The sequence below is a fragment of the Taeniopygia guttata genome, chromosome 3, assembly GCF_048771995.1.
Source record: "Taeniopygia guttata chromosome 3, bTaeGut7.mat, whole genome shotgun sequence".
NCBI classification, from domain to species: domain Eukaryota; kingdom Metazoa; phylum Chordata; class Aves; order Passeriformes; family Estrildidae; genus Taeniopygia; species Taeniopygia guttata.
In genome coordinates, this window is record NC_133027.1 from 53,358,210 (window position 1) to 53,385,961 (window position 27,752).

Here is a 27,752-nt window from a genome sequence, read left to right on the forward strand (position 1 = left end):
TTTAAAGAAATTTTAAAAAGTGAAAAAAAAAGGAAAATTGTGGAATGTGGAAACAGATTTGATGATTTTTTTTTCTATTTTAAATATCACAGAATCATTTTGAAGTGTATCTGTTAAAGGTACTTAATATGATAATAATACATAGTATGCTTGAAAAGAGCAGAGTTGTATTTTACCTGATTCTTTTCTGTGCTTCAGATACCAGATTTTGCCAGAAGGTCAGTGTCTGGTGAAAGAATACTTACTTGATATAAATGCAATTTTCTGTAAACAGAAGCTGTATCAAGCAAGTATTCAACAAATCACTGCATTCTGCTTTTAACCAGCATGCACTGGCCCATCTAGGGGATGTGTTCTGCAAGGGGGGAAAAGAGGATTGCTAAGTTAAGGATTGCTCTGGAGAACACTGCACTTAGGAAGCTGAAATGGGCATCTTCACCCGTGTTTATTTTGAGCCACAGTTACTATGCTTATTAACATTTCAGTGGATGGAACTTTGAGGGAAATTTGTTGCAGGGATTCTAGTCTCTCTTTTTTTAATACTTATCACTATTTCTGTTCTATTTTTTGTTTCCAGTTACAAGAAAACACATGAGACCCTGAGCCATGCGGGGCAAAAAGCAACAGCAGCTATCAGCAATGTAGGAACAGCTATCAGCAAGAAGTTTGGAGATATGAGGTATTGGCATCTACTGCTTCTCTGGTCTTATTTAGAGGAATAAATGTATAAATCATTTGTCAGTTCTTCATTCCCTTCTACATTAGTGTTTTAAAGGTTCAAGTAGTTTGTAGTTAGAGTATTTAATAGCATTCATGTTTTTAACTGAAAGAAGGCATAGTGATGACCAAAGGTAGAATTTTTATATGCATCCTGGTTTTTTTTTTAAAAAAAAGTATAGTCAGAAATCCTTCTGTAATAACTTTACAATCTCAAGGAAATGTATAAGTAAAATGGGACAAAAAATTGCTGTTAGATCTTTATTAACCTAGTTTTATTCTTACATGGATGCTGGAGAAAAATATCATCTGAAGAAAAGAAGCCTACCTAGGAGCTGCTTAGGCAAAAGATATTTCAGGCTATTTTTAATTGTTTTTTATTGAAGATATACTGCAAAGTTTTGTTCTGCAGTTTTATAAAAATAGATATGATAGAAGTATAAAAATAGATATGATAGAAGTAACAGGAGTTGAGGTCAGTAGAACTGTCACTTAAAGGCAACTTCAGTGTCAGGTTTTATATTTTGATGTATCTTTTAAAGTGTTGGCTTTAAAGTTCCTCAGTATGAGAGCAGAAATTGTAAATTGTATACTGTAAACCATTATTCCAGTTTTCATTAGGTAGTAGAATTACAGAACTTCTTGAGTGCTTGAAGGAGTTGATTTTTTTGTTATAAGTGGACATGGATAACTTTACAATTGTGTAATTAGAGTCTCATTTATTAATACTGCCTATTATCCCATTGGTATGTACTCACTTTTTTGGTCATTTTGTAATGTATGAGGTAACCATATCCTAAGATATGTGTGTGCTGCAAATGCATGAAGCTTAGTTCATGGCAATAAAACCTTTTTTTACCCCCTTTTTATTCTGGATCTTACATCTTTAGAGTCCCCCCCTTAATAACTACCTTTTGCATACAGCTTAAAAGATCCTCTAAAGGAGTACTAATGTTTTTCTAGGTGAAACTAAAAAAGGAAAATCTTCATTACTGTATCATCTGCTTTACAGTGTCTTTTTCCACACTGCAGTTCAAAATGGAAATTTAGTGAATGACTAGCAACCTTCATACATAACTTAGTTATGTATGAACCTAAGAATTTTTTACTTGATACAGTTAAACATTCATGAGTAGTGTATGCCTATCAAAGGATAGAAGAATAAGCAAGCATGCAATTATAGTTTCTTTGTGTATTTTTTTAGTGTTCAGATATCTAAGAGCTGAAACTTTCTAAAACATAAATTTGAGCCTTCATTTAAAAGTTTCTTGAAGGTTTTCCTTCATAAATTTATCATTATTTAGAATTTATTTTAACTTATATGAGCTTTTGAAATTCATAACACCTCATGTCTCCCCAGAGGAGTAGAAATTTATGTGGTAAAGTCTGTGGTTTATTTGTTCATTCATTAATTCATTCCCTATTTGGAGTCTCCCTGGTCTTTCCTTTGGTGCCTTCTGGCTCTTACATTATGAGAAGCAGTGAGTGACTTCTTCTTCTGACCTTTCTTTCACTCATTATTTGTTATAGGTTTATTATATTTCACTTCGGTTCCCTCTTTCGAGGCTCCTGCTGGATGAGTCACTTTCACAAGCCTTTTTGTTATCTTTGTTAATTCTTTCTTCCTTCCCTGCATTTACAGTTGCATTCTGTATTTTTGAGAAATGTATAAGATGTGTGTGATGCATGTGGCACCAACATATTCCCTGTTTCATTTTATGTTTTCTTAACACTTCATCTTGCAAAAAAGACAAGTCCACAGCTCAGCAAACAGGTCCATGCTTTAGATCAGTGACCGAAGAGTTTCAGCAGTGATGGAAGAGTTTCTGTGTGAATACCTTGAGCGCTGGCTATGGATTATGAGGGAAGGATGACTTAGTGGTTCAGGATTTCTCAGGTCCTATTACTTGTGCTTTGCACGTAGTGTGAGATTAACCGTAAAGGCAGAAATGTCTTCACGGAAATACAGCATGTTCAGCCTTTATATTTCCCTTAATTAATCACTGCTACCAAATGCCTTTGTCTTACTTATGAGTATCAGCCCTCATGTCCATGACAGTCATGCTTCTGACATGGCAGATGGGAGGTGTTTATCCCATTAGCCCTTTAGCTAAGGGCTCAAAGCAGAGGCTAAGTCCAAAAGCATTTTAATTAATCAAAAAGAGGATTTCTAGCAGCTTTCTTTGATTTAAATTATTACCTTGAACCTGGTTGGGAAATTTTCAGGAAAATATGAACTACCAGTGCTGCCTTTTTTGTGGATACTTGCTGTTTTCAGTTAAGTTCTCAGTTAGGAGAGTTTTCTTGATGCTTGATGATGAAGCAGAAAGTAGTCTAGCCAGGCTCCCATAGTTATAGAGAGAGTGGCGTGACTTGGACCTTCTGCATCTGCTGCACATCCTAAATCTGGAGTGATGGTCAGTATGCTTCCCTCAACAACAAAGCTGGCCTAAATTCTTGGCTCAGCTTGGCCAGGTGTAGTTCTCTGTGGGGTCACATTATAAACCTTATCACTTAAATAACCTGTTTATTAAAAATCTTCCCCCTCCCTTTCCAATCTCACTTGTGTTTGAGGAAGTAAACTGTAAAGAGGCAGGAATTTTCTGTGTCATTGTTGGCTTGCTTTTTTTACTAATCCAAATAATTTTATTTCAGTGATCGAGAGTATGGATTATCACCACCCCCTTCCATACTGTCGTTTTAAACAAACATCAGACTCTAGCTTAATTCTCTTGGTTAGGCATTAAGGCTGATAGTCACCAATGACATCCAGATGCAAATCCCTGTCCTGCTTTCAGTCAGAGCAGACACTTGAAACTGATTTCTAAAATCCAGATGTCATCATAATTCCCAGTATGTTCAGCAGCCTTATCCGCTGGTGATGGTGATTTTGAAAGGGTTTGTAGACAGACTGACTAAATACTGAAACCTTTATGAAACAAAATTCTGTTTTCCATGTTACCTGCTATGTCAACTGTACAGAGCACTACATGAAAAACATGTTTCTGTTCTGAAGTTGTTGAGTCTTAATTTTCTCAAATGTGCTATTTTGCTATGTTAGTGTTCAAGAAGATAAAATCTGTAAGAAAAATGACAAAATTCCGTGTTTCTGAAAGAACAGATGCCACCCTATGGGGACCAAGTGCTTTTCTTGCAGCTGCTGTGTTTCTCTTTCATCCCCACCCCATCTTCCCAGTGTTGCAACTCTCTAATTCATTTTGTGCATGAATAATCACTAGCATTTTACATTTTCTGAATTTTGTGTTAATAAGCTTGTAAGGGCTCTTTACAGTCATAATGCATCCTATTTAGTGTTGTTTTTCGAGAAATACAAGAAATGCATATAAAACCAGTGTACAGATACTTCTGCTTTAGGATACAAACCAGACACTAGCAATATAGCTAAGATAATAGATTCTTCATTAATATGCCTTGTGATTAATGATATGGCATCAAGATTTTTTTTTTTTTTCCTGCTCCTCCATCTCCAGCTCATGTTTTCTCTTTTAATATTCATCTGGTACAGAAAGTTGAGAGGGAGGGGGTAGTCCCCGGTTACTCGCAGGGCATTGATCAGAGGCTCAGATCTCTCGATATTAGAGATTGCACTGACATTTTAACATGGCTCTTGCTAAGAAGAGCACAGATGTGATAGAGTTGAGGGTCTTTATTCTTTTCTCCTTTGCTTTCTGCTAAAGCTTGAATATTTTCATGCTATACTGCTGGACTACTCTGCAGTTGTCTGTGTGTTTCATCCCTGCTGATGACCTTTTTAGAAACAAGTTGTGATACTAAATGAGAGATTTTCTGGATTTTGGGTTGCTTTAAAAAAAAAAAAGATGAAAGAAAGAAAAAATAAACTATATACACTACACTACTATATGCACACTACCACATAGATTGCTGCTACTCAAGTAAAGGTATTTAAAGAATAAGCTAACAAAGGCATGCATGCAAATTAGGATGTCAGCAGTTACATTTGTATAGCTCCTTCATTCAGCTGTCTGGGAAGTTTTCTTTAATTACATGATCACAGAGACCCCTTTCAAATTCAGTCCCTGGGATGAGCCAGCTCTCAAGAAGAATGAAAGTAATATAATGCCTCATTCCTGCCAGGAATTGGAAGGCACAGGTGGAAAGACACAAAAGACTGCAGGGAGGGACAGCCTGGGGGCAAGACTGTGGCAGTTGAATGTGTCCCTCAGAGATCAGCAGAAGGTATAGGCGGCACCAGAGGGGTGGAGGAAGGCAAAGTTAATTCCTCCCCGGAGATGAAAGGTGGGGGTTCTGGGAGCTACAAAGCAGATACTGGAGGAATGCATTAACGTGTTATTTTCTAAGCATCTAGAAGATAGCATGATAGCAAAAACATAAAAGGGTTTGTCAAGAGCAATTACCTTGAACTGACAGCACCTGTCATAGAGGATAGATGGAAGGTAGGAGATGTGATAGAGCTTGACTTTGATAAGGCTGTCTGTACTGTTTCTTGTAGAACTAGAGAAATACAGCTTAGGTGTTATTGCTTTAGCAGGAAGAGAGCATAGGGAATTGAAAATTGTATCCAAATAATAGGTCTCAGTAGCTGACCATAATGTAGGATTTTGCAGGCATCTGTCCTGAGTCTGTTACTCATCAGCATTTTCATTGCTGGGTTAGATGAAAGTGCCAGGATGGCATCGCTTAGCATTCCCATATGACTGCAGTGGCAGGGTATGCAAGCACTTTAGGCACCAGGATTAGAAATCCACATTATTTTAAATTATAAAATAAAATTCAGTATAGGAAAGTATAATGTGCTTTATTGCCAAATGGGGAAAAATTCAAAAGCAGAGATGAGGAGCACTGACCAGGCAGCTCTGCATAGAAGGGCTAGCAAGTCTAGCCTTGTGGTTCACCAGTACGGCTGAATAGGGGTTATTTCTGAAGGCTGTGAAATCTCTATCATTTAAGGTTTTTAGAAGCGGGTGGGGCCAAAATCTTTTTGTGATGGCTTTACCACTTCAGGAGTTGATTTTTGCTGGGCCTTTATTGTTCTGCCTTTTGGGGTTTTTGTTGTTGTTTGTGGTGACAGAGTTTTTGCACTGTCTTTTAGGATTTCTGTGATGTAGGGATGTTCTGGGCACTTAAAACTACTGTCAGATCAGAATTCCGTCAAATGCTGTAGCTGTCATGCCTGAAGCTACCACTTGTAAACCTTTCTGTCCTTTGATACCCCTATAAAGGAAATAGCAATACTACCTTGCTTCAGAACGTAATTTCATAAGCATTTATTTTGCTGATGGATGAGGAAGTTGTTTTCTCTCACTTCCATGGACATTTGCCCCTTAATTTGTGCTGTTTCTAGAGGTCTGCAGCAAGAGAGATTTCCTTATCCTGTGTCTGTGCAGGTATCTGTACTGGCATGAAGAATTGGGTGGCTGTTTCTGGGAGCCAGCAGATAGTAAAACGAGGGCAACAGTGTTGCTTAAACATGTCTAAGCAGAAATGTGTTGTGAAGAGAAACCCTTGAATGTTTGAGAAGCACCAGCATACATGATGATGTGTATAACCTTGTAAATAAACCTGAAGAAATCACTGCTTTCCTTTGGGGCAAAGTATGAACATTGCACAGTAAATAATGCATCACACCACACATGGAGAAAGGATGTGAAAAATAAGTATTTGAAGAGATGTTCATTAAGTGTGCATCACCTCTCTAGCTCACTGCATGAGGCAGATGTTCCCTTGAAGTGGTCTGTAATTAAAAAGTACATCAGTAACGCAGATGAAGGAGAGGCTTGTCTGCCGCATAATTTCTCAACTTTGGAACATTAATGGCATCCTTTGAATATTGTATATCAGTGTGTCTCTCCCAGTTCCGCCTTAATTAAGTTTCCTGTGAAACTTAATCCAGTGTCAAAGTCTTTGATTCAAGTATTGTTTTCAACAATGAACAAGTATTTTAGAAAATGTCATTTTAGGAATTAAAAACTTATTTTTTTCATAGCCTTTTTAAACTGAGAGATGATTAAGGAATTCAGAGGGGGAAAAATAATTTGCTCTTATGTACCTGTAAAATTCCAGTTCACCTATACTTTCTCTTTAATGATATTAAGGGAGGCTATGAGAATAGGAACCAGTTAGCATTGTTTAAATATGTTCTAATTAAGAGAACACAAAATTTAGTTTTTAAAGATAAAACTTCTGTTTTTCGATGCATACAGGATAGGTGACTGCATAGTGAAGGACTGTGTGAAAATGTTTGCTTTGGAGGAATCTAAACTGATCCACATTCTACTGTAAATTCCAGCATCAAGATTTTAATGCAAATTATTTTATTTTTGTCCTTGGACAGTTTGACATGCTACAGATGTGTATGTCTATTTTTGTTACCTTTTCCTAATACTTTTAACTCTTGTTTTTCTTTCCTTGTGCATCCACCCCAGATCGCATTCAATTAGGTAAGACACATTACTCTCCTTGAATAATGCTTTTGTATTTGACAGGATTTGTTTTATGGGCTGTAATGCAGTTACCTCTTTCCTTTCAGCATCATTAAACTGTTATGCTTCATTTTTAAAGCATTATAAGTGTAACAAGAAATGTGGACTAAGTGTTTGCCTTGAGTAGATTAGTCTTAAATTCAAGCAATGGACACATTCAAAAGACATTGGTCTTGGGAAAACCTGCTTTTATAGAATCCCACTCTTTCAACCATATTCTTTCTTTCAGAGGTTTGGATATGAGCAACAAACAGTAAAAATTCTATTTAGCTGAGTTTTGTAAAGATTATATGAAGTATTTAATTACCTCATCTTCAATAGAGGAAAAGTATCTTAGTCATGATTCTATAAAAGTCTTGAGTCCTGCAGAAATTTCCAAGTTTTGAAGATGATAAAAGAATTCTTTATAATTAGAGTTTGAGTTTATTGATTCTGTAAAACACTTGAATATATGATGAAAAAAATTGTTGGAAAACAATTTTATATGTTCTCAAAGATTCTATAAGCAGTCTGGCTTTATGTCAGTTCACCCTGAAGAGAGGCTGAACAGCCCTGAATGCCTTGCCAGTCCCTCTGGCCTTGTAGTATCTTCACTGAAAAGCTCAAGAGCATTTTTTCCATTCTGCTTAGTTATCCTAACAAGGACTCTAGTTCATTGAGTAAACTTCAAAGTACAGCATAGATTGAACTTCAGAATTCACTCTGACATGAAATTAAAATGTAATATTTACTGACCTCTGTCATAGGATCCCTGTTCTCTGCAGTGATCACTATCACGGTCATGCATGTCTTTAAAAAAAGCTTAATATTTTAGGCTTGTACTAAAAGAAGATTTTGCACTGCTTGCATTATTACCTCTTTAGAGAAATTAAAATATGAACTCAAAAAAATAAGCATTTAATATTTTGATTGTCTGTCATGTGCCATCTCTTAGCTATTTGAATTTAATCTCCTGATTTAAACCTCTATATTTGCAATGTTTTGCTATTAAAAGAGGAGCAGTCTATGCTGAAATACTTCCAAACTCTGTTTTTGTCTATTTGTTGTAGGTTGCAAAACTAAAATGGCAAGGATGCTTGCTTAATTTAATGAGGACTAAAGATTTGCTTAAATATTTGCTGCACTTGTGAAATGTTTGGGCTAATCTTTCATAAGTCTTAAAAATTGTGGGAAAAAATTGAACATGGAACATTAGCATTGTCTGCTGTCAGTCCTTGTCTATCTGATCTTAGCAGAAGTCTTAAAATATATAAAACAGCAAACAGTTTGTATTAGCTCTCACTATTCCACATGCTTGCCAAATAGCTCTTCCCTCCCTTCCCCACCCCCATTTCTGAATCTCTAATCTGGAAAAACAAATCTGTATATAGACTCAGTGCTGCTCTGATTTTGTATAGTTTATAACAAACACGTGTGCTGTTTGTATGAGATATTTCATTTTTAATGCTATAATCATGCTTTGCCTGCAGGCAAACAAATCAAGTTGGTGATGCTTACAGTAAAGCTCTCACTGTTCCCAGTCAGACCAGGCTGCAGCTGTCAGTCAGTACTGAAAGTAGCAATGCAGGGATTTTTGGAAAAAGACACTTTACTTAAAGTGCTCAGATCTAAATGTGCTTATGGAAAGTTCTTAAGCTTCAAATAAAGATTCCTATTTGGACCAAGCATGATGCTTCCCAGCAGCAGGGAACAGGTGATGCTGTGAAAACAGAGTTGGTGTCTCAGGTGGGAGAATTTGGCTCATGTAAGTCAAGCAGTCAGTGTGGGTGGCATCTGGAGGTCTAAAGGTGTGCAGCATGTTTTGGGGATCTTTGAGTAATGCAGAGGCACCATCCTCTGCTTACAACCTTCCAATACTCCTGCTTCTGGGAAGTCTCAGGAGGGAAGTGTCACAAAGAAAGCTGGATGAGAGCTGTGGAAAATAGCTCTGTACCATTGGTAAAGTTGAGGAGTGAAGGGGGAAGTGAAATGTCCTGGAGAGGTGCAGATATGTGAGAGTGCTGCCTCTCTGGTTGAAGAAACCTCTTGTTTAGGTAAACAGCTGTGCAAGAGCCTTTTGAGATTGAGAGTCAGCTGAACCAGCTCAGCTGATGTGCACAGACCTGGGGTGTACCCCTCCTGCCCAACACAGAGCTCGTCCTCTGTCACTGTGGGACATGGAGGTGGCTCTACGTGCCCCTCTCATGTGTCTCTGTAGATAGCCAGGGTCTGCAGCATTTAAATGGATTCTGCCAGGAGCTGTTTTGCATCATTCTTTTGAGCCCCATTGCTGGTCAGTTGACATGAGAATGTGGCTTTAAGATCTTTAGTGCTGAGAGTTTGACAAGCCCTTGCCATCAGAAGAGGAAGAATACCAGCTCTCTTGACTATGTGTATGTGTACATTTAAAGCTAAGTTAAAAAAATACATTATAATCATATTGGAAATCAGATTTTACAGCTTTTTTTTTCTTATGTTTTGCTTTCATCCCACAGCTATTCTATTCGCCATTCCATAAGCATGCCTGCAATGAGGTAATGTGCTACCCACATTTTATTTGCTATGGAGATGTTCAACAGAGTAATGAGGGGGGATTTGCATACTTTGATCCTGATCCTGCAGTTTTTAGTTGGATGAGAAGTCTCACTTCAATCAATTAAGGTTATTCATGTAGATGAGGGCTGCAGGACAGGCGAGCTGGGGTTTTGGGGGTTTTTTTCATTTTAATTGTATTAACTGCTTAATCTCTTGTACAAGCCTTTGAGTAAATGCAGCAGTTCTGAGATGTATTTGGTTGCTGATTGTTATCAGGTTTCTATTACTGAATCTGAAATTCAGTTGTTTTGCTGTCTCTAGAACATCATCCAAAGCCCATTAATGTCAGAGATGCTTTCCACTCCAACAGGCTTTGGACCGTGCTCCTGTGGAGGGATTTTACATGAGTGCTTTCATATTTTAATGGCTATAATCACACTTTACTTGACTGCAGCCAAATATTGACGTCTGTTCAAGTAAAGCTCTGATTGTTTTCAATAAAATTAGTATCCAGCTTTCTTTTTACTCCCTTGGCCTCTAAATACATGACTGTCCGCACTCTTTGCCAAGCATGCATGAAAAACAAACTCACAACTAAATGATGGATGCTAATTCATTCAACTTCAGCAGGTGGGTAGTTTAAGGCAAGAATTCACCAATGTGACCTACGGGATCAAGTATATGTTATAAAACTCAGTTTCTCCTTTGATCCTTTTTACCCTATGAAAAAATCTGTCATCTAAATAACAGAAACTAAATTTGCATTATTTTTTTCAACTGGCTTCTGTTTGCCCTTCTCCCCTTAAATTGGAGTAATTTTAACTCGGCCTGATGGGGGATATGATATAAATGTATTTGCAGAATGAGGAACTGTGCTGGACAACAGTGCCTGAGCTTCAGAGTATTCACTAACAATGAAGCATAATGTATGCTTTAAATGAGCTGTCAGGTGCCAAGCAAGGAGCAGAGAAGATCCCCTTCACCCACTGTAGACTTGTCCAAGTCTCCATTGTGTTGAGTGAACACAGAGAAAAGCTTAGCTTAATCAGAGTGGCACCTTAGGAACACAGTCTCTCTAAAGTCTTTGTCTTTGAAAGCAGCAGTCACAAAATCACAGGAAAGGGACGGTGGGATAGGATTCCTCCAAGACATTTGAGACCCACTTCCCATGTGGTTCTCATCTCCTTCTTCCCAACCTTAGGACATTAAACTTGGCATCTTTTTAATAATGCAGGTTATGAACTTGCTCAGAACCTGAAAAAAATGTTTATTTCTTTACAGCAACAATACAAATGGATAAAGCCATAGAAAAGCAGCATTACAGGCAGCATTGTCTGGTTGTTCTTCTGAGAACGTGACAAACGTATCATAGAGTAGGCAGGCCAGTTATAATTTGGTTTCAATTACTAGGCAGGTTCTACTTTTGAAAATTTGTAGCTAAAAGTACCATAATTGGATTTGACTGACAGAGCACAAGTGAGTGTTCATAGCCTTGTGCTGCCAGCCAGCCTTCATTCTGTGCTGGCAGTGTTGCCTGGTAAGGACTGCTCAAATTGTGGAATTATCCCATGATGTTGGCAACTCACTCTTTTTCCTCCCTTCAACTATTTTTTCTCCTAGGAATTCTCCAACTTTCAAATCCTTTGAGGAGAAGGTTGAAACCACTGTCACAAGCCTTAAGGTAAAGGTTAGGGGCAGAGTTCAACATGCCTGTGTGTGTATTAAAGTGTGACTGCTTAGTTGTCCTTACCATTTGTACAGGAGACTGATTTGATTTGTTGTCCCATCAAGAATTTCATTGAGCACTGATGGAAAATGAAGGCAATATGCAAAAAAATTGTTTTCCTTTGCTTTGTTGCTAAGAAATTATTTCTGATGCCTGCCAAAGTAAGCAAGTGGTCTCAGAAATGCCAAAAATAGTGGTGGTAAGGAGTGTCTGTTCCCAGTCATCACAATGTGTCATTTGGAAATAGAAAAAGGTAATTCAAAGTGCACAGCTCTAAAGACCATTTCTGCTCACAGTGATCTGCTTGAGAAGCCTGATCTTATTTAGTTGATTAAGCAAAGGTGTTCTAGAGGAGAGTATTTGTCATGCCAGCTCAGCGTGTTGTGTTCAGTGTGCTCTTAGATCATCCTTTAAGAAATCTGTAATTAAGCAGGACAATACAGTGAGTTCTGAGTCTGAAATAATCCTCCATATCTCATGAAATCTTTATTGTCTGTCTTTATTGACAAACTTACTGACATTTCTCAAAACATTTTCTTTCTGTATTCTCTTTCTTTCTTTCTTTCTTTCTTTCTTTTCTTTATGCAAATTTCTTCCTTTCCTTTATGGGGAAAGGAAGCTGGAGTCATAGATCTGGGGTGCCACTAGGGTAGACTGCAGACAAATGGGAATGTTTCAGCATTGCTCCTCCTTTTTCCCACCTGTGTTCCAAGGCTTGCAAGATTAGGAAGACAGGGGATGGGGGGAGAAATCATGGAGTTACCCTTCAATTCTAGGGTTTTGTTGTGGTCTCAAAAATGGAGAACTATCCAGTGAGACCCCTGAAAAAAGAACAACAATAGTCTTACCATCTTTCCAATCCCTGTATCATCTACAAATCTTCAGTGATCCTAGTGTTCTGCAGTTTGCCAAAACTGATGTTCAGGTTTCATAACATTTAGAAGTCAAATTTCAAATTAGATTTTATTTGCTTTGGAGTCTGGACTTTGGGTTGCAGCTTTCTCAGGGGAGTATACTAGTTCATTTTCCCCTGGAAATCAAACAGGACCAGGGTGCCTCATTCTTCTCAACTTTTCTGAAAATCTGAACTCTGATAAATTAAATGTTTTATTGGACTTTCAAGCTAAGTAAGCTGCTGTGCTAGCTAAAGAAACAGGATTACATAGGATTAACCCTTTGGAAACTTAGAACACAAGGTTCATTTAATTAAAATAATCTTCCTAAGTATTCAGTGGCTGAGAGGTTGAAAAATATCAGGTTGTCTTTGAGTTCTGCTGCAATTCTAGGATGGAATAAAAGGTTTTGCCCTATTTTGAGACTTGAATCAACTTGGAGCAGGCATATCAGCAAGCAAAGCCACAAAAGAATGTTCTCTTACCAAGACAACCTAGTCAAAACAGCTTTGTCTCTTCATCACTTAGTCTTGATCATTTCCAAATCTTTAGACACAGCTCTTTGTTAGGAAAGTTCTTTTTCAGAGATTTAGTCTTACTGATTTTTATTTTTAATACTTACTACAAATTCAGTGACCTGAAGCATTATAGAAGTAGATGTGCAAGCACATTGGATATGCTTGATTAATGTATTTTGGTATCTCTTCTCTGCCTTCCCCCATGAAAATGCCACTGGCAGTTTTATATTCCAATATCTCGACAGCTACAAGTGCCTGAAGGGATTCAGGTCCTTTGGTTACTACATTCCTTCTGCTGTCTAAAATCCCAGTATGGTTTATGAATTTCGCGAGCAGCTGTGTTGCTATAGCTGGCATGTGGGCCACACAGCAAATTAACCAGTTCATTTTAGTATCCATTTCTTATCAGCCTGCATAGAATTGGAAAAAAAAGCAGTGAAACCAGTGTGAGCTACTCAGGTAAACAACCACATTGGGTTTACTGCTAGGGTCTAGGATCCTACCTGGGATCTACTTAGGGACTGTCTCCTTTAAGCATATGAGACGTGCCACTGTCAGATGTTATGATGGCAGCCTAGTTTAGAAATTGTGGAGTAAAGAAGTTACTTTATGTGACTGGTTTTATAGCTGTTGTTCTGAGGAACCATCCCTACGCATTCTCTGCCTGAACAGTTCCCTGCTCTCCTTGGCCATGGGGTGGATTGGAAATGGGATTTGCTTCAGTGTGAGCAGACAATCTTGCTGATCTCTGTTTGCCTTATTTCAGACCAAGGTTGGTGGGACAAACCACACAGGAGGCAGTTTTGAAGAAGTTCTCAGCTCTACAGCCCATGCTAGTGCTCAGAGCTCCCTTGCTGGCACCCGACTCCCTGAAAGTGAAGAAGAGCTTCAGTGTTAAACAGCAAGCCCTCCTGAGCCCCACATGCCTCTCTTCAGAGACTTGTCCAGACAATGATTTTCAGCTCTCCCTCACCACACAGCTTGCGCAACAAGGTTTTGTCAGCTTTGGAAAATTGCCATCCTGGCCTTGTGTTGGAGAAATATTTCCTCTCCTTTATTTCTATTTTAGATGGGCCATTTTATCATCAGGTACTTTGTACATCATCAAAACCGCACACAAGTCATTGGCTATAATGCACTAAATTCTGTGCTAAATATTTTTCAGTTACATGTAACTTCCCTCTAACAATCTCCCAATCTCTGTTTCTTATTTATTTTGGTTTACTTTTTTCTATCTGTTGGTTTCTGGCTTCCCTCTCAGTGCCCCATCAGACAGATGGACCTAGAGCTGTGCAGAGCATTCAGTTGCCATCAGTAGCCCATACACCAGCTGTCTACCATCCATACCAGGTGCCCTTTGCTCAGGAGTGTCTGTACATCATCTGTTTCCTAACAGAATTAAAATCACTTACTGCCACAAAAAGCTGTTTCTCCTTCAGTGGTACGGTCTGGCATTGCCTTACACCCGTTAGGCAGCAGAGTTAAGGAGGGCATGAAGAGACACCTGGTTATTCACACAGAAACAACCTATCACAGCTGCTGATTTCAGATTGTCATTTTGGCTGGAAAGATTTCAGTTTCAAATTGTGCACTATTGCTTGCTCTCTTTCATTTGGTAAGACCTGGCAGCAAACTTAATTAGAAAATCAAGTGGAGTGGAGGGAACCTCTAATATTTTTGCCTCCATATCTTCCCCTCAAAACCAAGGGAAAATATATGTATGAGCCTCTGTCAAGATACAGCCTTAAGTGAAAGAATACAAACCCAACACTTGGCTTCAGATGTGCCATAGGTGAGAGAGCCCACGCCTTCAGAGCTGCTAGTGTAGACCCTGTCACCTGACAATGCACAGGATGAGTAAGAACTTCGCTTTTGGTGTCAAATTTTGTTGTGCTTCGCTCCAGGATATTAATTCCACCAACCACATTATCTCTGCTCAATCACCAAGAGCCAGACATCTCTCAGCTTTGATTCAGCATGTTTTCTGAATTGCATTCTTTTAACATGTTTTCCAAGGAAAGAGCAGCACATTTGTGACACTATCTTGCTGTGTAGTGAGCACTTGTCAGTCCGCATGTTGCGTTGCTCAGCTCACCACACACGGGGGTGGGCACGACGTTATGAGTAACAGGATGGAAAAGAGCCTGGCTACTTTGAGAATGGGTGCATTTTTTGAGCACACGCCAAAGCTTCAAATCTGTGTTAGTGAGTTTGACATTACAGACTGCTTAAAATTTTGTGAGAAAATGTGGCTTTAAGTGATTTTTGTTTTTTCTTGTGTGGCTTTTCTTAGTTTTTACAAAGTTGAAAGTCCTTTTGTAATGTTCTACTGGGCATAGGCTAACTTTGGACATTTATATGAAATGCCTCTTCAGTGTGATTTCTAGCATGGAAGCAAATCTAATTGTTTTTCTAGTATTCTTGTGACAATTTTCTAGGTTATTTATGTGGTTTTGTGCATAAATGTGGATTTATTTAAAATAGAAGATATTAATTGACAACTTAGTTTGTGCAAATGAACTTCTTGATATTCTTACTAAAAATAAAATTTTCTCTCTTTTACCCTCGGTGATGTTTTAATTCTGTTCACCGGTAGCACTGAGCAACCTAGTGGAAGGTGTCCCCACCACTGGCAAGGGACAATCTTTAAGGACAATCTTTAAGGTCCCTTCCAACTCAAACCACTCTTATGATTACTGTGCATGGGGTTCCATGCTATGCCCTCAGTCCCCTGCGGAATGTGGAAGCCTCCTGCTATGCTGCATGAATGGATTGTTCCTGCTTTGGGCAGTATTTGGGCTATGTTTCTACCAAACATCTCTTCAAGGCCACTTTGCTGGTTTGTCAAGAATGTTCTCAATTCTGCCCTTCCATACATCTGTAGCTTTCACACTCAGCATTCAATGCAAACTAATAGACACTGTGATTTGTGTGCATCTAGGTGGAATAAAAATGCTGACAAAAGCTTGGTGGGCCCTCCTCCATCACCCTCTGCAGTGTGGCAATCTGTTGCCAAGAACCACTAATCAGCTCAGCAAAGTGCAACCTGTTTTTCCAGGGTTGCCACAGGGCATGACTGCTGCCCCAAGGGGTTCTTGAGCACAGCAGGCACCTCACATCTCCTCTGAACCAGACCAATACACTCCACAGATTTTGAGCACTGTGCCAGCCATTGAGACAAGAAGCTCCCAGCATCTCTACACAGCACTCTGTGCTCTAGGAAAGGCACCAGCCACAGAACACTTTGTGAGCTTCAGTCAAGCCCCTGAGGTTTGTGTATAGAAAGCACTTCCTGAGTCACGGTGCCTGAAATTGTGTGCTCAGACACATTACCTACATTTAAAGGATATGATAATTGAATTTAGTTTTATGCAGATTCATTTGACATGAGGTGGAAGACAGAGAACTCCAAGTCTCTACCATGTAATTTTTACAGGTGCAAATTTTGCTTATTTGGTAATCATGGCACTGGCCTAATTATGGCATTTACCACCACTACAGCTTTACTTCACAGTCATTCTGTACTTGTACATTAGTGCTCTGCTTCTGCCAGAAAACTCATTTATGGCAGAACTGCTACCAGCATGTGACAGCCTGGAGAAGGGAGCCAGCTCTACATGGATGTACAGGCTTCTGCATTAGACTGCACAAACTGCAAAGGTCCCTCCCAACCTCAGGTATTCTGTGATTATATACTTGTGAAGGAGTCTGTACAACTGTCAGTCTGGGGGCTGAGGTGGAGTGAGGACTATAGACCTTATGGAAATACTGGCACCATTCCCTTATACAACACATGAACAGGGGAAAAGCTGTATGAAACAAAGAAGATACTGAGAGAATATAATTAATGAGCTTACTAGTTTTGTGCACCATCACTTAAGGCTTATGCACTCCAAAGAAATCTCATCGCTAGGCTCAGTCAAGAGCTCCTACAGACACATGCTTACTGGTCTCATTTCTGTGTAGCACTGAGTAGATATTAACCCATTTTGAAGGTACTTAAATCCATAAATATTTAGAAATTCACAGAACAAGACCACCTGCCCCACAGTGCATTACATGAACAGATAAGATTGCAATCAACTAATTTTTAAACATACACAGACTTCCCCAGTGGAGAATCTATTTGTAACTGAGACTGCATTAATCAGAGGCCGATTAAAAAGAAGCATATACTTATTCTATTCTATACTTATTTATATTCCCAAATATACTAATTCTTTGTTCCCTGACACAACCTCTGATCTGGGAGGCAACTACATTACCTGGTCCTCTCTAAGTGATCTTGGGATTCTCAACAGTGAATGCAAAGGAAAAAAAAAATCTGCTAGCAGAATCAGTGATGTTAGAGGAGAAAAAATAATGTCCAGAATATAAACCAAAGTATTTATTATGGCTACAGGATTTCAGAAAACTTCAGGAATGTGGATGAGATGCGTCAGCTATTCTTTTTTCCCTTTCTGTGTTAATCAGAGATACAAGCTGGAGTATTTCTGGGTGAACAAACTTCCCTGCAAAACAAAAGAAAGGGAAGGTTAATGAAAAATGCTCTCATTTTGCCATGTGTGAAAGGCTGGAATTAGAACAATAGCAGAGATGTCACTTTAGGCTCAGAATAAATGTCGAATTACTCTTTTAAAAAAGTGAATGCTCCTAATTCAATCCAACTATGGAGTAAGTGTAGCTACATCCCTTCTTCACAAAAAGCTTGTATTGCTCTATTAATGCACCCTGATACACCAAGATAAGGATACTATATATCGTACTACAGGAAACCACTCCAGTTACAGGTGCATTTCGGGTATATGCTGCAGGTTCTACTCAGACACCACCTCAATTTAAGTTACTGAATTCTGGTAGGGGAGCAAAGATGTCAGTTAGAAAATAAAGCATTATAAGCTTTGTTCACATCGTCTTTTTTTTCCCTTTGCTAATCAAAGTCTTACAGAGAGATTATTATTTCCCTGGGGAATCACCAAAGTATAAATGGGAGTTGTCAGGGACTCTGTTGGGTGACTGCTGGTCCTCATATCCCTAGAGTTTGTCGATCCCTACTTTTTTTCCCAGGACATGATGAGTCAGTTACAGTCTTCCTCTGGTGTTCAACCACCTTGCCAAAATGATAAAGATTATTATTTTACCTATCTCTGCTGTATTTTGCAAAGGATGAAAAGCAGTGGAAAGAATAAAAAGTAACACAGTTGCAACTTAATAATTTCACTGAGGTGGTTTTCACAGGAACCTTAGGCTGGTCACTCAGCTCATTTGGGGATAACAAATTCTACTTTACTGGTTCCTGAAACATTGACAGAGTACAAACAAGCTGCTGTCAGAGCACGGGTGAACACTGAAGATTCCTTTATGAAGACTGATGTTTCAGGGAGATCCTTACACACATGCAAGTGTCATGAAAGCTGAGCCTCTCTCTAAGGTAAAAAGTGATGTAAAAGGAATTTGGCAAAAATTAAATTCCGGTTTAATACCTACAGGTGAATGTCAGGTATGTTCACAATGAATCAAGGTTCCCCAGAAATAATAGGAGACTTGAGCAATGAGTAAAATAACTAGTTCTCACTTGCTCTGAATGTCTATCAGGGAAAAAAAAAAAAAAGGGAATTTATATATTTCATTTATGAAATTAATATTTCATTTTTGAAAGAGGAAAACAAAAAGTCCAAATATCATACCAGCAGTTGAATCAAAAAAATCCTGCAGTCTGCCAGGTGTCTTTTCCAATTCTTCATACTCAAATGCTTGCAGTATCATCTCACACTGATCCAACTGCTTTACAAATTTGGCCTCTGCAGTAGACTGGTTTTCATATTCCTGAAAAGATTTGCAGTTATAAGAAAATAATTTTGTTACCCTAAAACTGAACATTAAAATCTCTTTATATATCTAGAATTTTCTTCATTAGTACAAACCACTCCAGAAATATTCAGCACAATTACATCTTTCACTTTGTGGTCAGCAAACATTTGAAATATGTGCCAATTTTATATTAAATGCACTGGAATGTAAAATACAGTCTTTTGCATAATCTAACTCTAAATATACCAACTGTTTTGGCTGAATCAGGGATGATATGGAGGCAACTGTGCATGACATACAAGTTAAACAATAGGTTTGATTTAACTGTATTTTATGTAAAAAGATAATTTCAGGCCTGGCTAAGGCTATTAATTACCACAGTGTGTGCCTATGCACTATCACCACCTATTTTTAAGAACTATTTTGCACTTTTTTCATCACTTACTGTTTCTGTATGGAGTTGCTCTTTATATTTCCCCTGTCATTCCTGCCTAATCTTTTTGCTCTAATCTGTCTGAGCTGCTTATGTCCTTATGTCTCTCCTAGGAGATAGGGAGTGGTAAAGGGGTTTCCTCCCCTTCAGAATTTAAGTCCTTTAATCTGTCTGCTATATTTTCCCTCTCTACAATCATCTTCAGTATATATTTATGAATGATTCACATTTCTACTCAACTTTTAACAATTTTGCTGTCATTTGCTTCCAGTGATGGCTGCAGACAGGTTTGGCATTGCATTTTCTCTTTTCCAAATCTACTGTGTTGTATGAGATGTCTCATGAGCAGGTCTTCCTGACTTGCCTGACTTCCAGGTTACCTTGATCCATTGGCAGGTCTGATCCTGTTCATCATCCCCACCACCATTAATCACACCAAATCCCACACTGGGACGCATCTAAGCTCCCAGATCCACAGAACCTGTGGATCATAGCACTTCCACAGAGAGGAGCAACACAAGTGCAGGAAGAGGTTTGCCTACTGACCACAGAAGCTGGTATTCCTTTCTGCATCTTAAGACAACAACTGTGCTATGAGTGTCATTCACAGTGGAAAGACCCCAGCTTTGTAATTCCAGCACGATGATGCTCAGGTAAGTGTGACAGTCACTTTCTTGTCTTACATACTACTAGAAGCCTTTTCTTAGGCTTATTACTTTGCCTTTGAAGTCAGAAATCCAGATTTCAATAGCCATGATTGAGAGGTTTACTATTCTATTTCGATTTCAATGGTACTTTAAATTTTCAGTTACATATTCATCATAATTTTAATAATAAATTTCATTTCAGTGTTTTTATCTTGTTTTTCTCCATTCAACCTGAGCTTTGCCTCATTTTTAAATTGTTTAAGTACTACTTATTTTCTTAAATCTATTTATTTCTGCTCTATTTTTTTATAATCTCTTTTGCAGGGGGAGGGTCCCTCAAAGACAACAAACTCTTGACAGCACTACAAAGGAGAACTTCAAGAAAATAAGAAGTAGGACTGTTCACCTGTAAAAGTCAGTCTCACCTCCAACAATTACGTGGGAGTATCAATCTGTTGCCAACCTCTGTGCTATACACCCAATGTTATTCACACCTCAGCTCACATTGCCCTTAAGAAACATAAGCTATTACATGTGCAACTGTGCACAGTGCTGAAACAAACACTTACTGTTTCCTCCCCACAGGTGGTTAAGACTCTGAAATAACAGTGTACTTTGGCAAAACACAAACTGGTCTCTCCAACACCACAGGTCGTCTTTTAAAAGCCATTCCCATGCTTTTCCACTTGAGAATCAAAAAGCGGGACAGAGCTGAAACCTGCTGACTCATTTACTGTTTTCTCAAACATATTTGGGATTAAGTTATAAAGTGAAAATACATCTGAGGCATCTTTCTGCTGCCTCTCCCCTACACGACACTTGCCAAGTACCCACCAACACCATCCAAGGCAGCAGCTGAAAAGAGAAGAGAGACAGAGACAAGAGCAGGGCAGAGCAGGAAGGACTTGCTAATAGTGTCAAGAAATCTTGTACTGCTCAGCACTGTTCATCCATAACCACTTTCACTCAAAAAAAAAAATCATAGGGAAATTGTCTCTGGCTAGCTGAGAGCAGAGCAACACACCAAGTTATCAGAGGCTTCTGATTTTCTTTCTCTCTTTTTTTTTTCTTTTTAAGGGGGAACTAGTTGTTCCACTTAAAACAACACTAGAGGGACTACATGTGAATAGTAGATTTTTAGGGTAGCCACTCTGCCAGATGGGTTCCACTCATGCTAATGAACTGCAGACACAGTGCCAATAAATAATCCTGAAGACAGAAACAAAGACCAGATTATCAAAAGTGTGCATATATTAATTATGGTTAATGAGAATGATGAAAAGCTAACATGCTAAAGAACTGACTCCATACTGAATCAGCTCTTACAATGTCACTGGAGAAGACTGAGACCAGCAAAGAAAAAAGAAATAATTATACAGAACTAACCTTATCTGTCAAAACCTCATTTTCCTCAATTATAACAGTTTCTCAAGGGAGAAGGAACCAATGCTCCCTAAAAAAATACACACATATTATTTCCTATATCTGATGATGTTGGTTTACCCCCTTTACCTTAAAATATAGCTCTGAGAGCCCATTCCCACTGCCTGTTCAACCACACAACTACAGCAAGGCAAAAAACCCCAAAAATAACCCTAAAACAAAATAAACCTAAAACAAAACCACAAATAGGGTGTTGTAGCAAAAGTCAGAAATTGGATGCAAATATTTGGAATTTAAATATACTCTAAGTAGAAAAAATATGAATGTAAGATACAGATTCAGGTCGTAGAGTCCAAGAAACATGGAATGCTTGGACTAGAGTTTGTGGATACAATTTCCCCCATGTGACCATATGTCAGGAGGACATAAAGCACAGTAATTATAAACCTGAATTGTTTGGAAATAATCTAATCATCCCTCATTTGCAAGTATAAAAGATCTTATCAATTAACAGCATGGGTTAACATAAAAATGATTAAATCACCTTCAAACACAAAATATACAAATTTTTAAAGAACCCAAGACCAGAAATCTACAGTGTTTGTAGAAAAGTGTGGGGTTTTTGTCACATTTAAGTTTAAACATTAGTTTAGTAAATCATTAAGTTACTATAAAATATCTCGGTCTAATGGACTTTATTAGAAAGAAATGAAAGCCACAGAAATTACTTCCATAAAAAGCAGAAGATAAACCACAGCACCATCACCTTCCATTATTTTTTTTCCTGTATTAAAAGCTGCAAATGGCCAAAAGATATGGATGAAAGTGATAATATAATAAAAATCAGATTTATATCCAGAGGGCTAGATGTAGAGGACAAACCAAGCTGTACAAACCAAACCCTAGACAGGTTGATCTGGAACTCTGAGAGGCTAGGGGCATAAGATGTTAATTTTACCGAAGCCCAAGATTTCTCTTTGAACAGGACCCTAAAATGACCTTGACTCATACTGTTAAGCTTTATTTTCTAAGCAAATAAATCTCACTTTCTTGAGGTCAAAATAAGAGATGGCACAATTTCACAGGTACCTCGGAAGAAGAGAATGGGTCACCCTGAATTTCAACATAGGATTAAAATAATGCAAACTTACTTCCCAGAGTTCATAGATCTCTTTTCTGAGGTCCTCTGATAGAAGGTGGGTCAGTTGTTGCATAGCTGTCTGAAAAAAAAAATAAGCTATTTCCATTTATCTATTTTCTGAGCAACATTTTTAGCATTATCTTTTCTGACTAAGTATCTAGTTGTTACCAAGCTAGCAGAAACATCCACTACACAAGATATCAGTGTATTGTATTGGCATGAAGGTTTGGCTACAGCTCTGGCCAAGGCCAAGGGGGTAACATATTTAAGGGGAGGGGAAATCCCTGTGCAACTCCACCCAGGATGAGGAGTAAGAAGAGTGAGGAAGAAGGTATCTGTAGATACCAGGGTTAGTGAAGGAGAAGGAAGAGGTGCTTTAGATGCCAGAGCAGATTCCCCTGCAGCCCATGAGGAAGATCACAGTGAGGCAGCTGTCCCCATGCAGCCCTACAGAGGAGCAGAGGTCCACCTGCAGCCCCTGGAGGTCCATGATGGAGCAGATATCCACCTGGAGCCCATGGAGGATTCAAAGCAGGGGGATACCCAAAGGAGGCTGTGACCCTGTAGGAAGCCTCCACTGGAGTAGGTTCCTGGCAGAACTTGTGACTCCAGAAACATGTTCTGCACGCTCTTTGTGTTCTCCCAGTTATCAGTCTCATTTCATGCTGTCTCTACTGTTTGCCCAGTGACATGAAGGGCTGCTTCTAAAACAACCAACATCGCAGGCAAGACAAAGGTTTCATACCATGATTGTTTCTCAACTTCATATACAGAATATAGTGTCACAGTATGGTTCCAAATTGCTTGCCACCACTCAAGCATCAAGGTCTCATTCCTTCTCACCTGTTTCCAGCTCTGGAACTCATCAGATTTCAAGGTTAGGTGACTAAAATGACTTATCTGTCAAAAATTCCTTCTCCAAACAACACCCTTCCTCCTCCAAAAAAAAAAAAAACCCCAAAACTTCTTTGATTAATCACGTTCATTTTCCGCTGCCTTAGTGTTGGTGAGACTCACTGGTTAAAGTTACTGCACAAGGAGCCAGCTCAATGTCAGCTGTAAACAGAATAAAGGAGAACTCTGCAGTGGAAGCAGAGTATTGATAACTCACCTCAAGCCACCTCCTGAAGTGGCTACCCATGGTCTATTTTTACAACAAAGTATTTCAGAGTCATCCCAAATGTTTAAGGCTTTACTCTCCTTCTCACAAAGTCAACAGAAAGTCCTCACTGACTGAAATGGGAGCAGAAGGAGCTGCAAATACTTAAGAAAACTTCTTAAACATACCTAGGCATCGAAATATCTTTTTCCTTGCCTAAATTCAAATGAGACCAAAGTTGAAGGCTGACTCTCAGTGACACAACAACCTTTAGAGGCTTCCAGTTAAAAAGGTTTCTTCTGTTCAGTGTTTTGAAGCTCTTTGAAGAGTGTAACAAACACTCCAGTGATTCTTCATCACCCATAAAAGGGGCCCCCTTTTATGCTTATCTGGTTAAAACTAGGGGCTGGGGGGGCCATTACTAACTCTAGGAGTACACTCTTTGCTAAGAAAGTGGAAACGGAAGATCTAAGGTGCATTTGGCATTCTTGAAGTACTATCTTTACTGACTGTAATTTTGGTGTTTCTTTTTAAATATACTTCCTAGTGTGTTCTTACACTGAATGAAAAAAAGCCTCTGAAGAGTTTCTGAGGCATGACATTGCCCTCTAGCTGTGGCTACAGAAATGGTTTACATTTTCTTCAAATAATGCCACAAACTAACATTTTGATAAAAGTAGCAAAGAAATGCAAGGCCAAAAATAAAGTGACTCTAGGCATGCTGCACTCGAAGAATCATAACAACAAAAGAAATACCTGCATCTGAGGTTCTGTGCAGAAGGTTTAAATGAAATCTCTGTCAGCCTGGTGATCTGGCACCACACACACGATCTGACATGAACTGTCGTCATCCTACTCAGTGCACCTACTCCCTGCTCCTCACCTCTCAGTAACGCTGCTGAACATGACTAATTCAGGCTTACCAAAACTGCAGCTAGTTCAGCAATAAATGTCCAAGGTGAACATTATTTCAAAGATTATTCCATAACTTTGTACTTGGTAATGTTACAGGTAAAAAAATCTCAATGAGTTGAAAACTACTTGGCTGTGGCAGGCTTGTCCAATGCCAATGGCAGTATTATATTGCTTGGAGTGTTCCTTCACCACCACAGAACATTAAAACACACAGAATGCTCTGCAGCCTTGGCTTCACACCTTATGTTCATACCTCTTCTCTCCTGTGTTTCTCCTCTTTTGGGATATTATCTGCAGGAGCAATATCTCCAACAATGCATTCAGCCATATCATGAACCAAAGCTAATCGTATGCATCTGACAAGAAGGAGGGACAGAATAATTAGTTTTTCAGCATTTTAAATTGAAAACTTATCCAAAAGGCTAACAGACTGCAGAATTTATCCCCCTTCATATACTCTAAAGGTTGGTTGGAGCCTTTCTTAAACTTTATATAACATTTTTCACTTTTTTGTTAAGGGAAGTACTTTCCACCTAGACATGACTTTGATTTTTGATTTCTAATCCCTACTGCTTGTAAATGTAGATTTAAGTATAAACACACTGTGCACCAGAGCATAATATTCAAAAGCAATGTACTTAGTTTTTGTATACTTGGCTTTTGGAGATGTTGTGGTAATTAACTACATTATACACTTCACATTATTCCTGCGACAGGTGGAAGGTAATCTCATTGGAGCAATCCCAAATTCAGTATATAATCTGTCACTCACAGCTCTGCAGCTATGCAGCAGAATAGTCAAAAAGGCCTTCATGTCAGCTCCTAGAGCTTTCTCTGCTACCCTAGAGGACTTCTGTGGCTCCTTGCTGCTGCCGAGTTCTCCTTCAGTCTGTCAAAATTGACATGGTCTATGGCTCTGACATGGCTGTCTGTTGCTTGACACTGTTTTTACAAGGGTCTTCAGCCTGTTTATTTACTCCTTGAAAGATAACCAGCTTTGAGCATCTGCACTAAGGACTTGTCTCAATACTCACAGTTAAGCAATAAAGTTTTTAGCCCCTTTCAAATGACCAGGTAAACAGGACCCTCTCCAAATGATGGAGGAAAAAGAAGAGAAGAAAGGATTTCAAATTCCTTCAGTGTAATTTAAAATCTCTTACTCGGGACGACAACCTTTAGCATTTTGTTTGCAGCTCTCCCGCAACATTAACATATGGTCGTGAAAAGCAGAGGCAGTCTCACCTGTCCTTGTTAAGGCTCTTGTCTTCAGTCACCAAAGCCATCATCGCCATCCTGTACATGTGGTCGGAGACGCTCTCTGGCTCTGCCACGTTCCTGTACACCCATCCTGTCCGCGGTACTCTCTGCGCCCGTGCCACAGAACCACAGAATCAGTCAGGCTGCAAGAGGCCGCAGAGATCACCGAGTCCAGCCTCGGGGCGGATACCCCGTGGTGGCAGTACAGCGCCAGACCACGGCACTGGAAAGGTTAAACCCCTCGGTTTGCAGGCCCTCGTTTCAGAGACACCGGCAGAAATTCCGCCCCACCATGGCCTCACTCTCGAGAGCTCTGATGCTCGCAGCGAACACCGCCCCAAAGTCCAGCCCGGCCCCCGGGGCTGTCCCCGGCCGCAGGCGAAGGCCGGGACCCGGCGGCACCCGCTGCCAGCCCGGGCCCTGCCGAGGGAACCCGGCTCCGGCCCCCGGCCCCTGCCCCGCTGCCAGCCCCGGCCCTGCCGAGGGAACCCGGCTCCGGCCCCCGGCCCCTGCCCCGCGCCCACCTTGAGCTGCCCGAGCAGCCGCAGGAAGGGCAGCAGCCCGAGCCCGCCGCCCGCCGCCATCGGCCGCGGCTCCGCCTCCTCCTGCCGGGACGCGTCCGCAGCGGGGACCGGGCTCAGGCGTGTGGGGAAAGTGTCAGTGGCGGAACCGCGTCCCCAAAGCTCTGGCTCCTCCGCGTTCATTAACAACAAAAAGGAACGACAGCGGTTGCGACCGCAACGAAAAGAGCGGTAAAAGACGCCCGGCTACTCCCGGGCATGAGCGCTGCGGAGCGGGGAAGGGAAGGTGGCAGGCGTGTCCTTTCCTCTCTTCCGCTGGGTCCAGCAGGGAGGAGCCAAAGGCAGCCTCGAAGGTGGGAATAGCTTGTACTTCTGTCAAAACTGAGCATCTCGGTGACCTTTACCGTGCAAAAAAAAAAAAAAAAAAACCACCAAAAACAAATAAAACCAAAAACCAAAAACCAAACCCAAAAAACCAAACAAAAAACAACAACGACCAAAACCCCCCCCCCCCAAAAAAAAAAAAACAAAACCAAAAAAACACCACCAAAAAAACCCCCCAAAACAACCCCGCAAACTCATTTATTGTTCGAGAAGAATGAATAGTTATCAGAGGTGCTGATGAGTTTTTAATTACTCTGTGGAATCCCGGCATCTGGCTACAAGCACATACGTCACTTTTATGAGTTGAAAAAATAACACGGTGACTTACCTGACAGTTGGTGGATTTTCAAAATACATTGCATTTCTTTGCTACTTTTATCTTGCCAACTGAAATAGCGGATAGTGGTTTCAATGTGGTGATGAAATAGTTTCAGGAAAGAACATCTGCAGTTTTGCCAGCTATCAATAGATGGGAGAGTATTTTACTTTCGTTTGTGCAAATATTTAAACTCTTAAATTAATAATAAAGCCCAGACAACATTTTAGTGACTATTTTAAGGGTGTTTTCCCACAATAAAAAACAATAAGGACCAGGAAAGTCATGACCTTTACATCTGTGTACACAATCATAGATGCGTTGGGTGTTGCAGTACAGCTTTCCTGGTTGAAGTGAATCATGCATCTGTTGCAGATTTCTCTTGACAGCTCTTGAAACCGTCCATAATAATAATTTCATACTTTGTGCAGGCTGTCTGCCTTCCATGTGAGTAATTTGTTTCATAATGTCCTCTTTGGACCTCCTTTAGAATGAATACTTAAGCGATAATCATGAGGCTGGACTCACAGGCATTGGCCTTGGTGTAATTTTTTGTAATATTTGTCAGTTTTGTAGCATTTATATGTATATAATTCCTCTGCATGAATTTTGTGTGCTGGTTTTGCATATTGCTTATTGACACTGGTTTTCTACCCAATTGTTCTTCTTTTACAGTACTTAGAGGTAACATTTATATGCTTTTCCAAGTACCTATCAAATGCATCATGTGTAGTGTTAAATGCATGGACTCTCAGTAGGCTGGAGGACCCCAGCATAGTACAAATATTAGCTCTGCCAAGATTTTACTCCTGTGTAAGTAGCCTGAAAACAGAAACAAATCAGGTCCATACAATTTTAAGCAGCTTTTTTATGTAATTCGGAAACTTCAGCAAGGATTAGCAAAGTCTCCCTACAGGATATTAAGGTAGTGCTGAGGCTTAAGCCTCAATCTTTCATCAGTCTCAGCTGGCTTTCTTCTCCATCTTTTGCCAGAA

The 27,752-nt window shown here is 39.6% G+C and overlaps 2 protein-coding genes across 2 annotated transcripts in view; one reads left to right on the plus strand and one right to left on the minus strand.

Moving 5' to 3' along the window:
- Positions 1-15,417, plus strand: part of TPD52L1 (TPD52 like 1) — a 52,870-nt gene extending 37,453 nt beyond the window's left edge. Inside the window, exons 4-8 of the mRNA XM_030267822.4 lie at positions 578-679; positions 7,143-7,157; positions 9,674-9,712; positions 11,334-11,394; positions 13,617-15,417. Coding sequence (XP_030123682.1) covers positions 578-679; positions 7,143-7,157; positions 9,674-9,712; positions 11,334-11,394; positions 13,617-13,748 — 349 coding nt within the window. The 3' untranslated portion in view covers positions 13,749-15,417. The remainder of the gene's footprint in view (positions 1-577; positions 680-7,142; positions 7,158-9,673; positions 9,713-11,333; positions 11,395-13,616) is intronic.
- Positions 15,418-17,222: 1,805 nt separating this feature from the next.
- HDDC2 (HD domain containing 2) lies at positions 17,223-26,378 on the minus strand. The gene is made up of 6 exons (XM_002187530.6): positions 26,061-26,378; positions 25,522-25,643; positions 24,533-24,635; positions 22,276-22,344; positions 18,538-18,676; positions 17,223-17,361 (listed from the first exon to the last, which is right to left on the minus strand). Exons 1-6 carry the CDS (start codon positions 26,238-26,240, stop codon positions 17,267-17,269), a joined length of 708 nt encoding a protein of 235 aa, XP_002187566.4. The 5' UTR covers positions 26,241-26,378; the 3' UTR covers positions 17,223-17,266.
- Between the last annotated feature and the right edge of the window lie 1,374 nt (positions 26,379-27,752).

Bases quoted from the DNA above. Each gene is read 5' to 3' on its own strand.
- HDDC2 (XM_002187530.6), bottom strand. From the start codon at position 26,240: ATGAACGCGGAGGAGCCAGAGCTTTGGGGACGCGGTTCCGCCACTGAC. The intron at 24,636-25,521 runs GTGAGACTGCCT...CCTTCTTGTCAG, and splicing joins AAGAGCCTTAACAAGGACAG to ATGCATACGATTAGCTTTGG. The intron at 18,677-22,275 runs GTAAGTTTGCAT...AAATCTTTTCAG, and splicing joins AGATCTATGAACTCTGGGAA to GAATATGAAAACCAGTCTAC.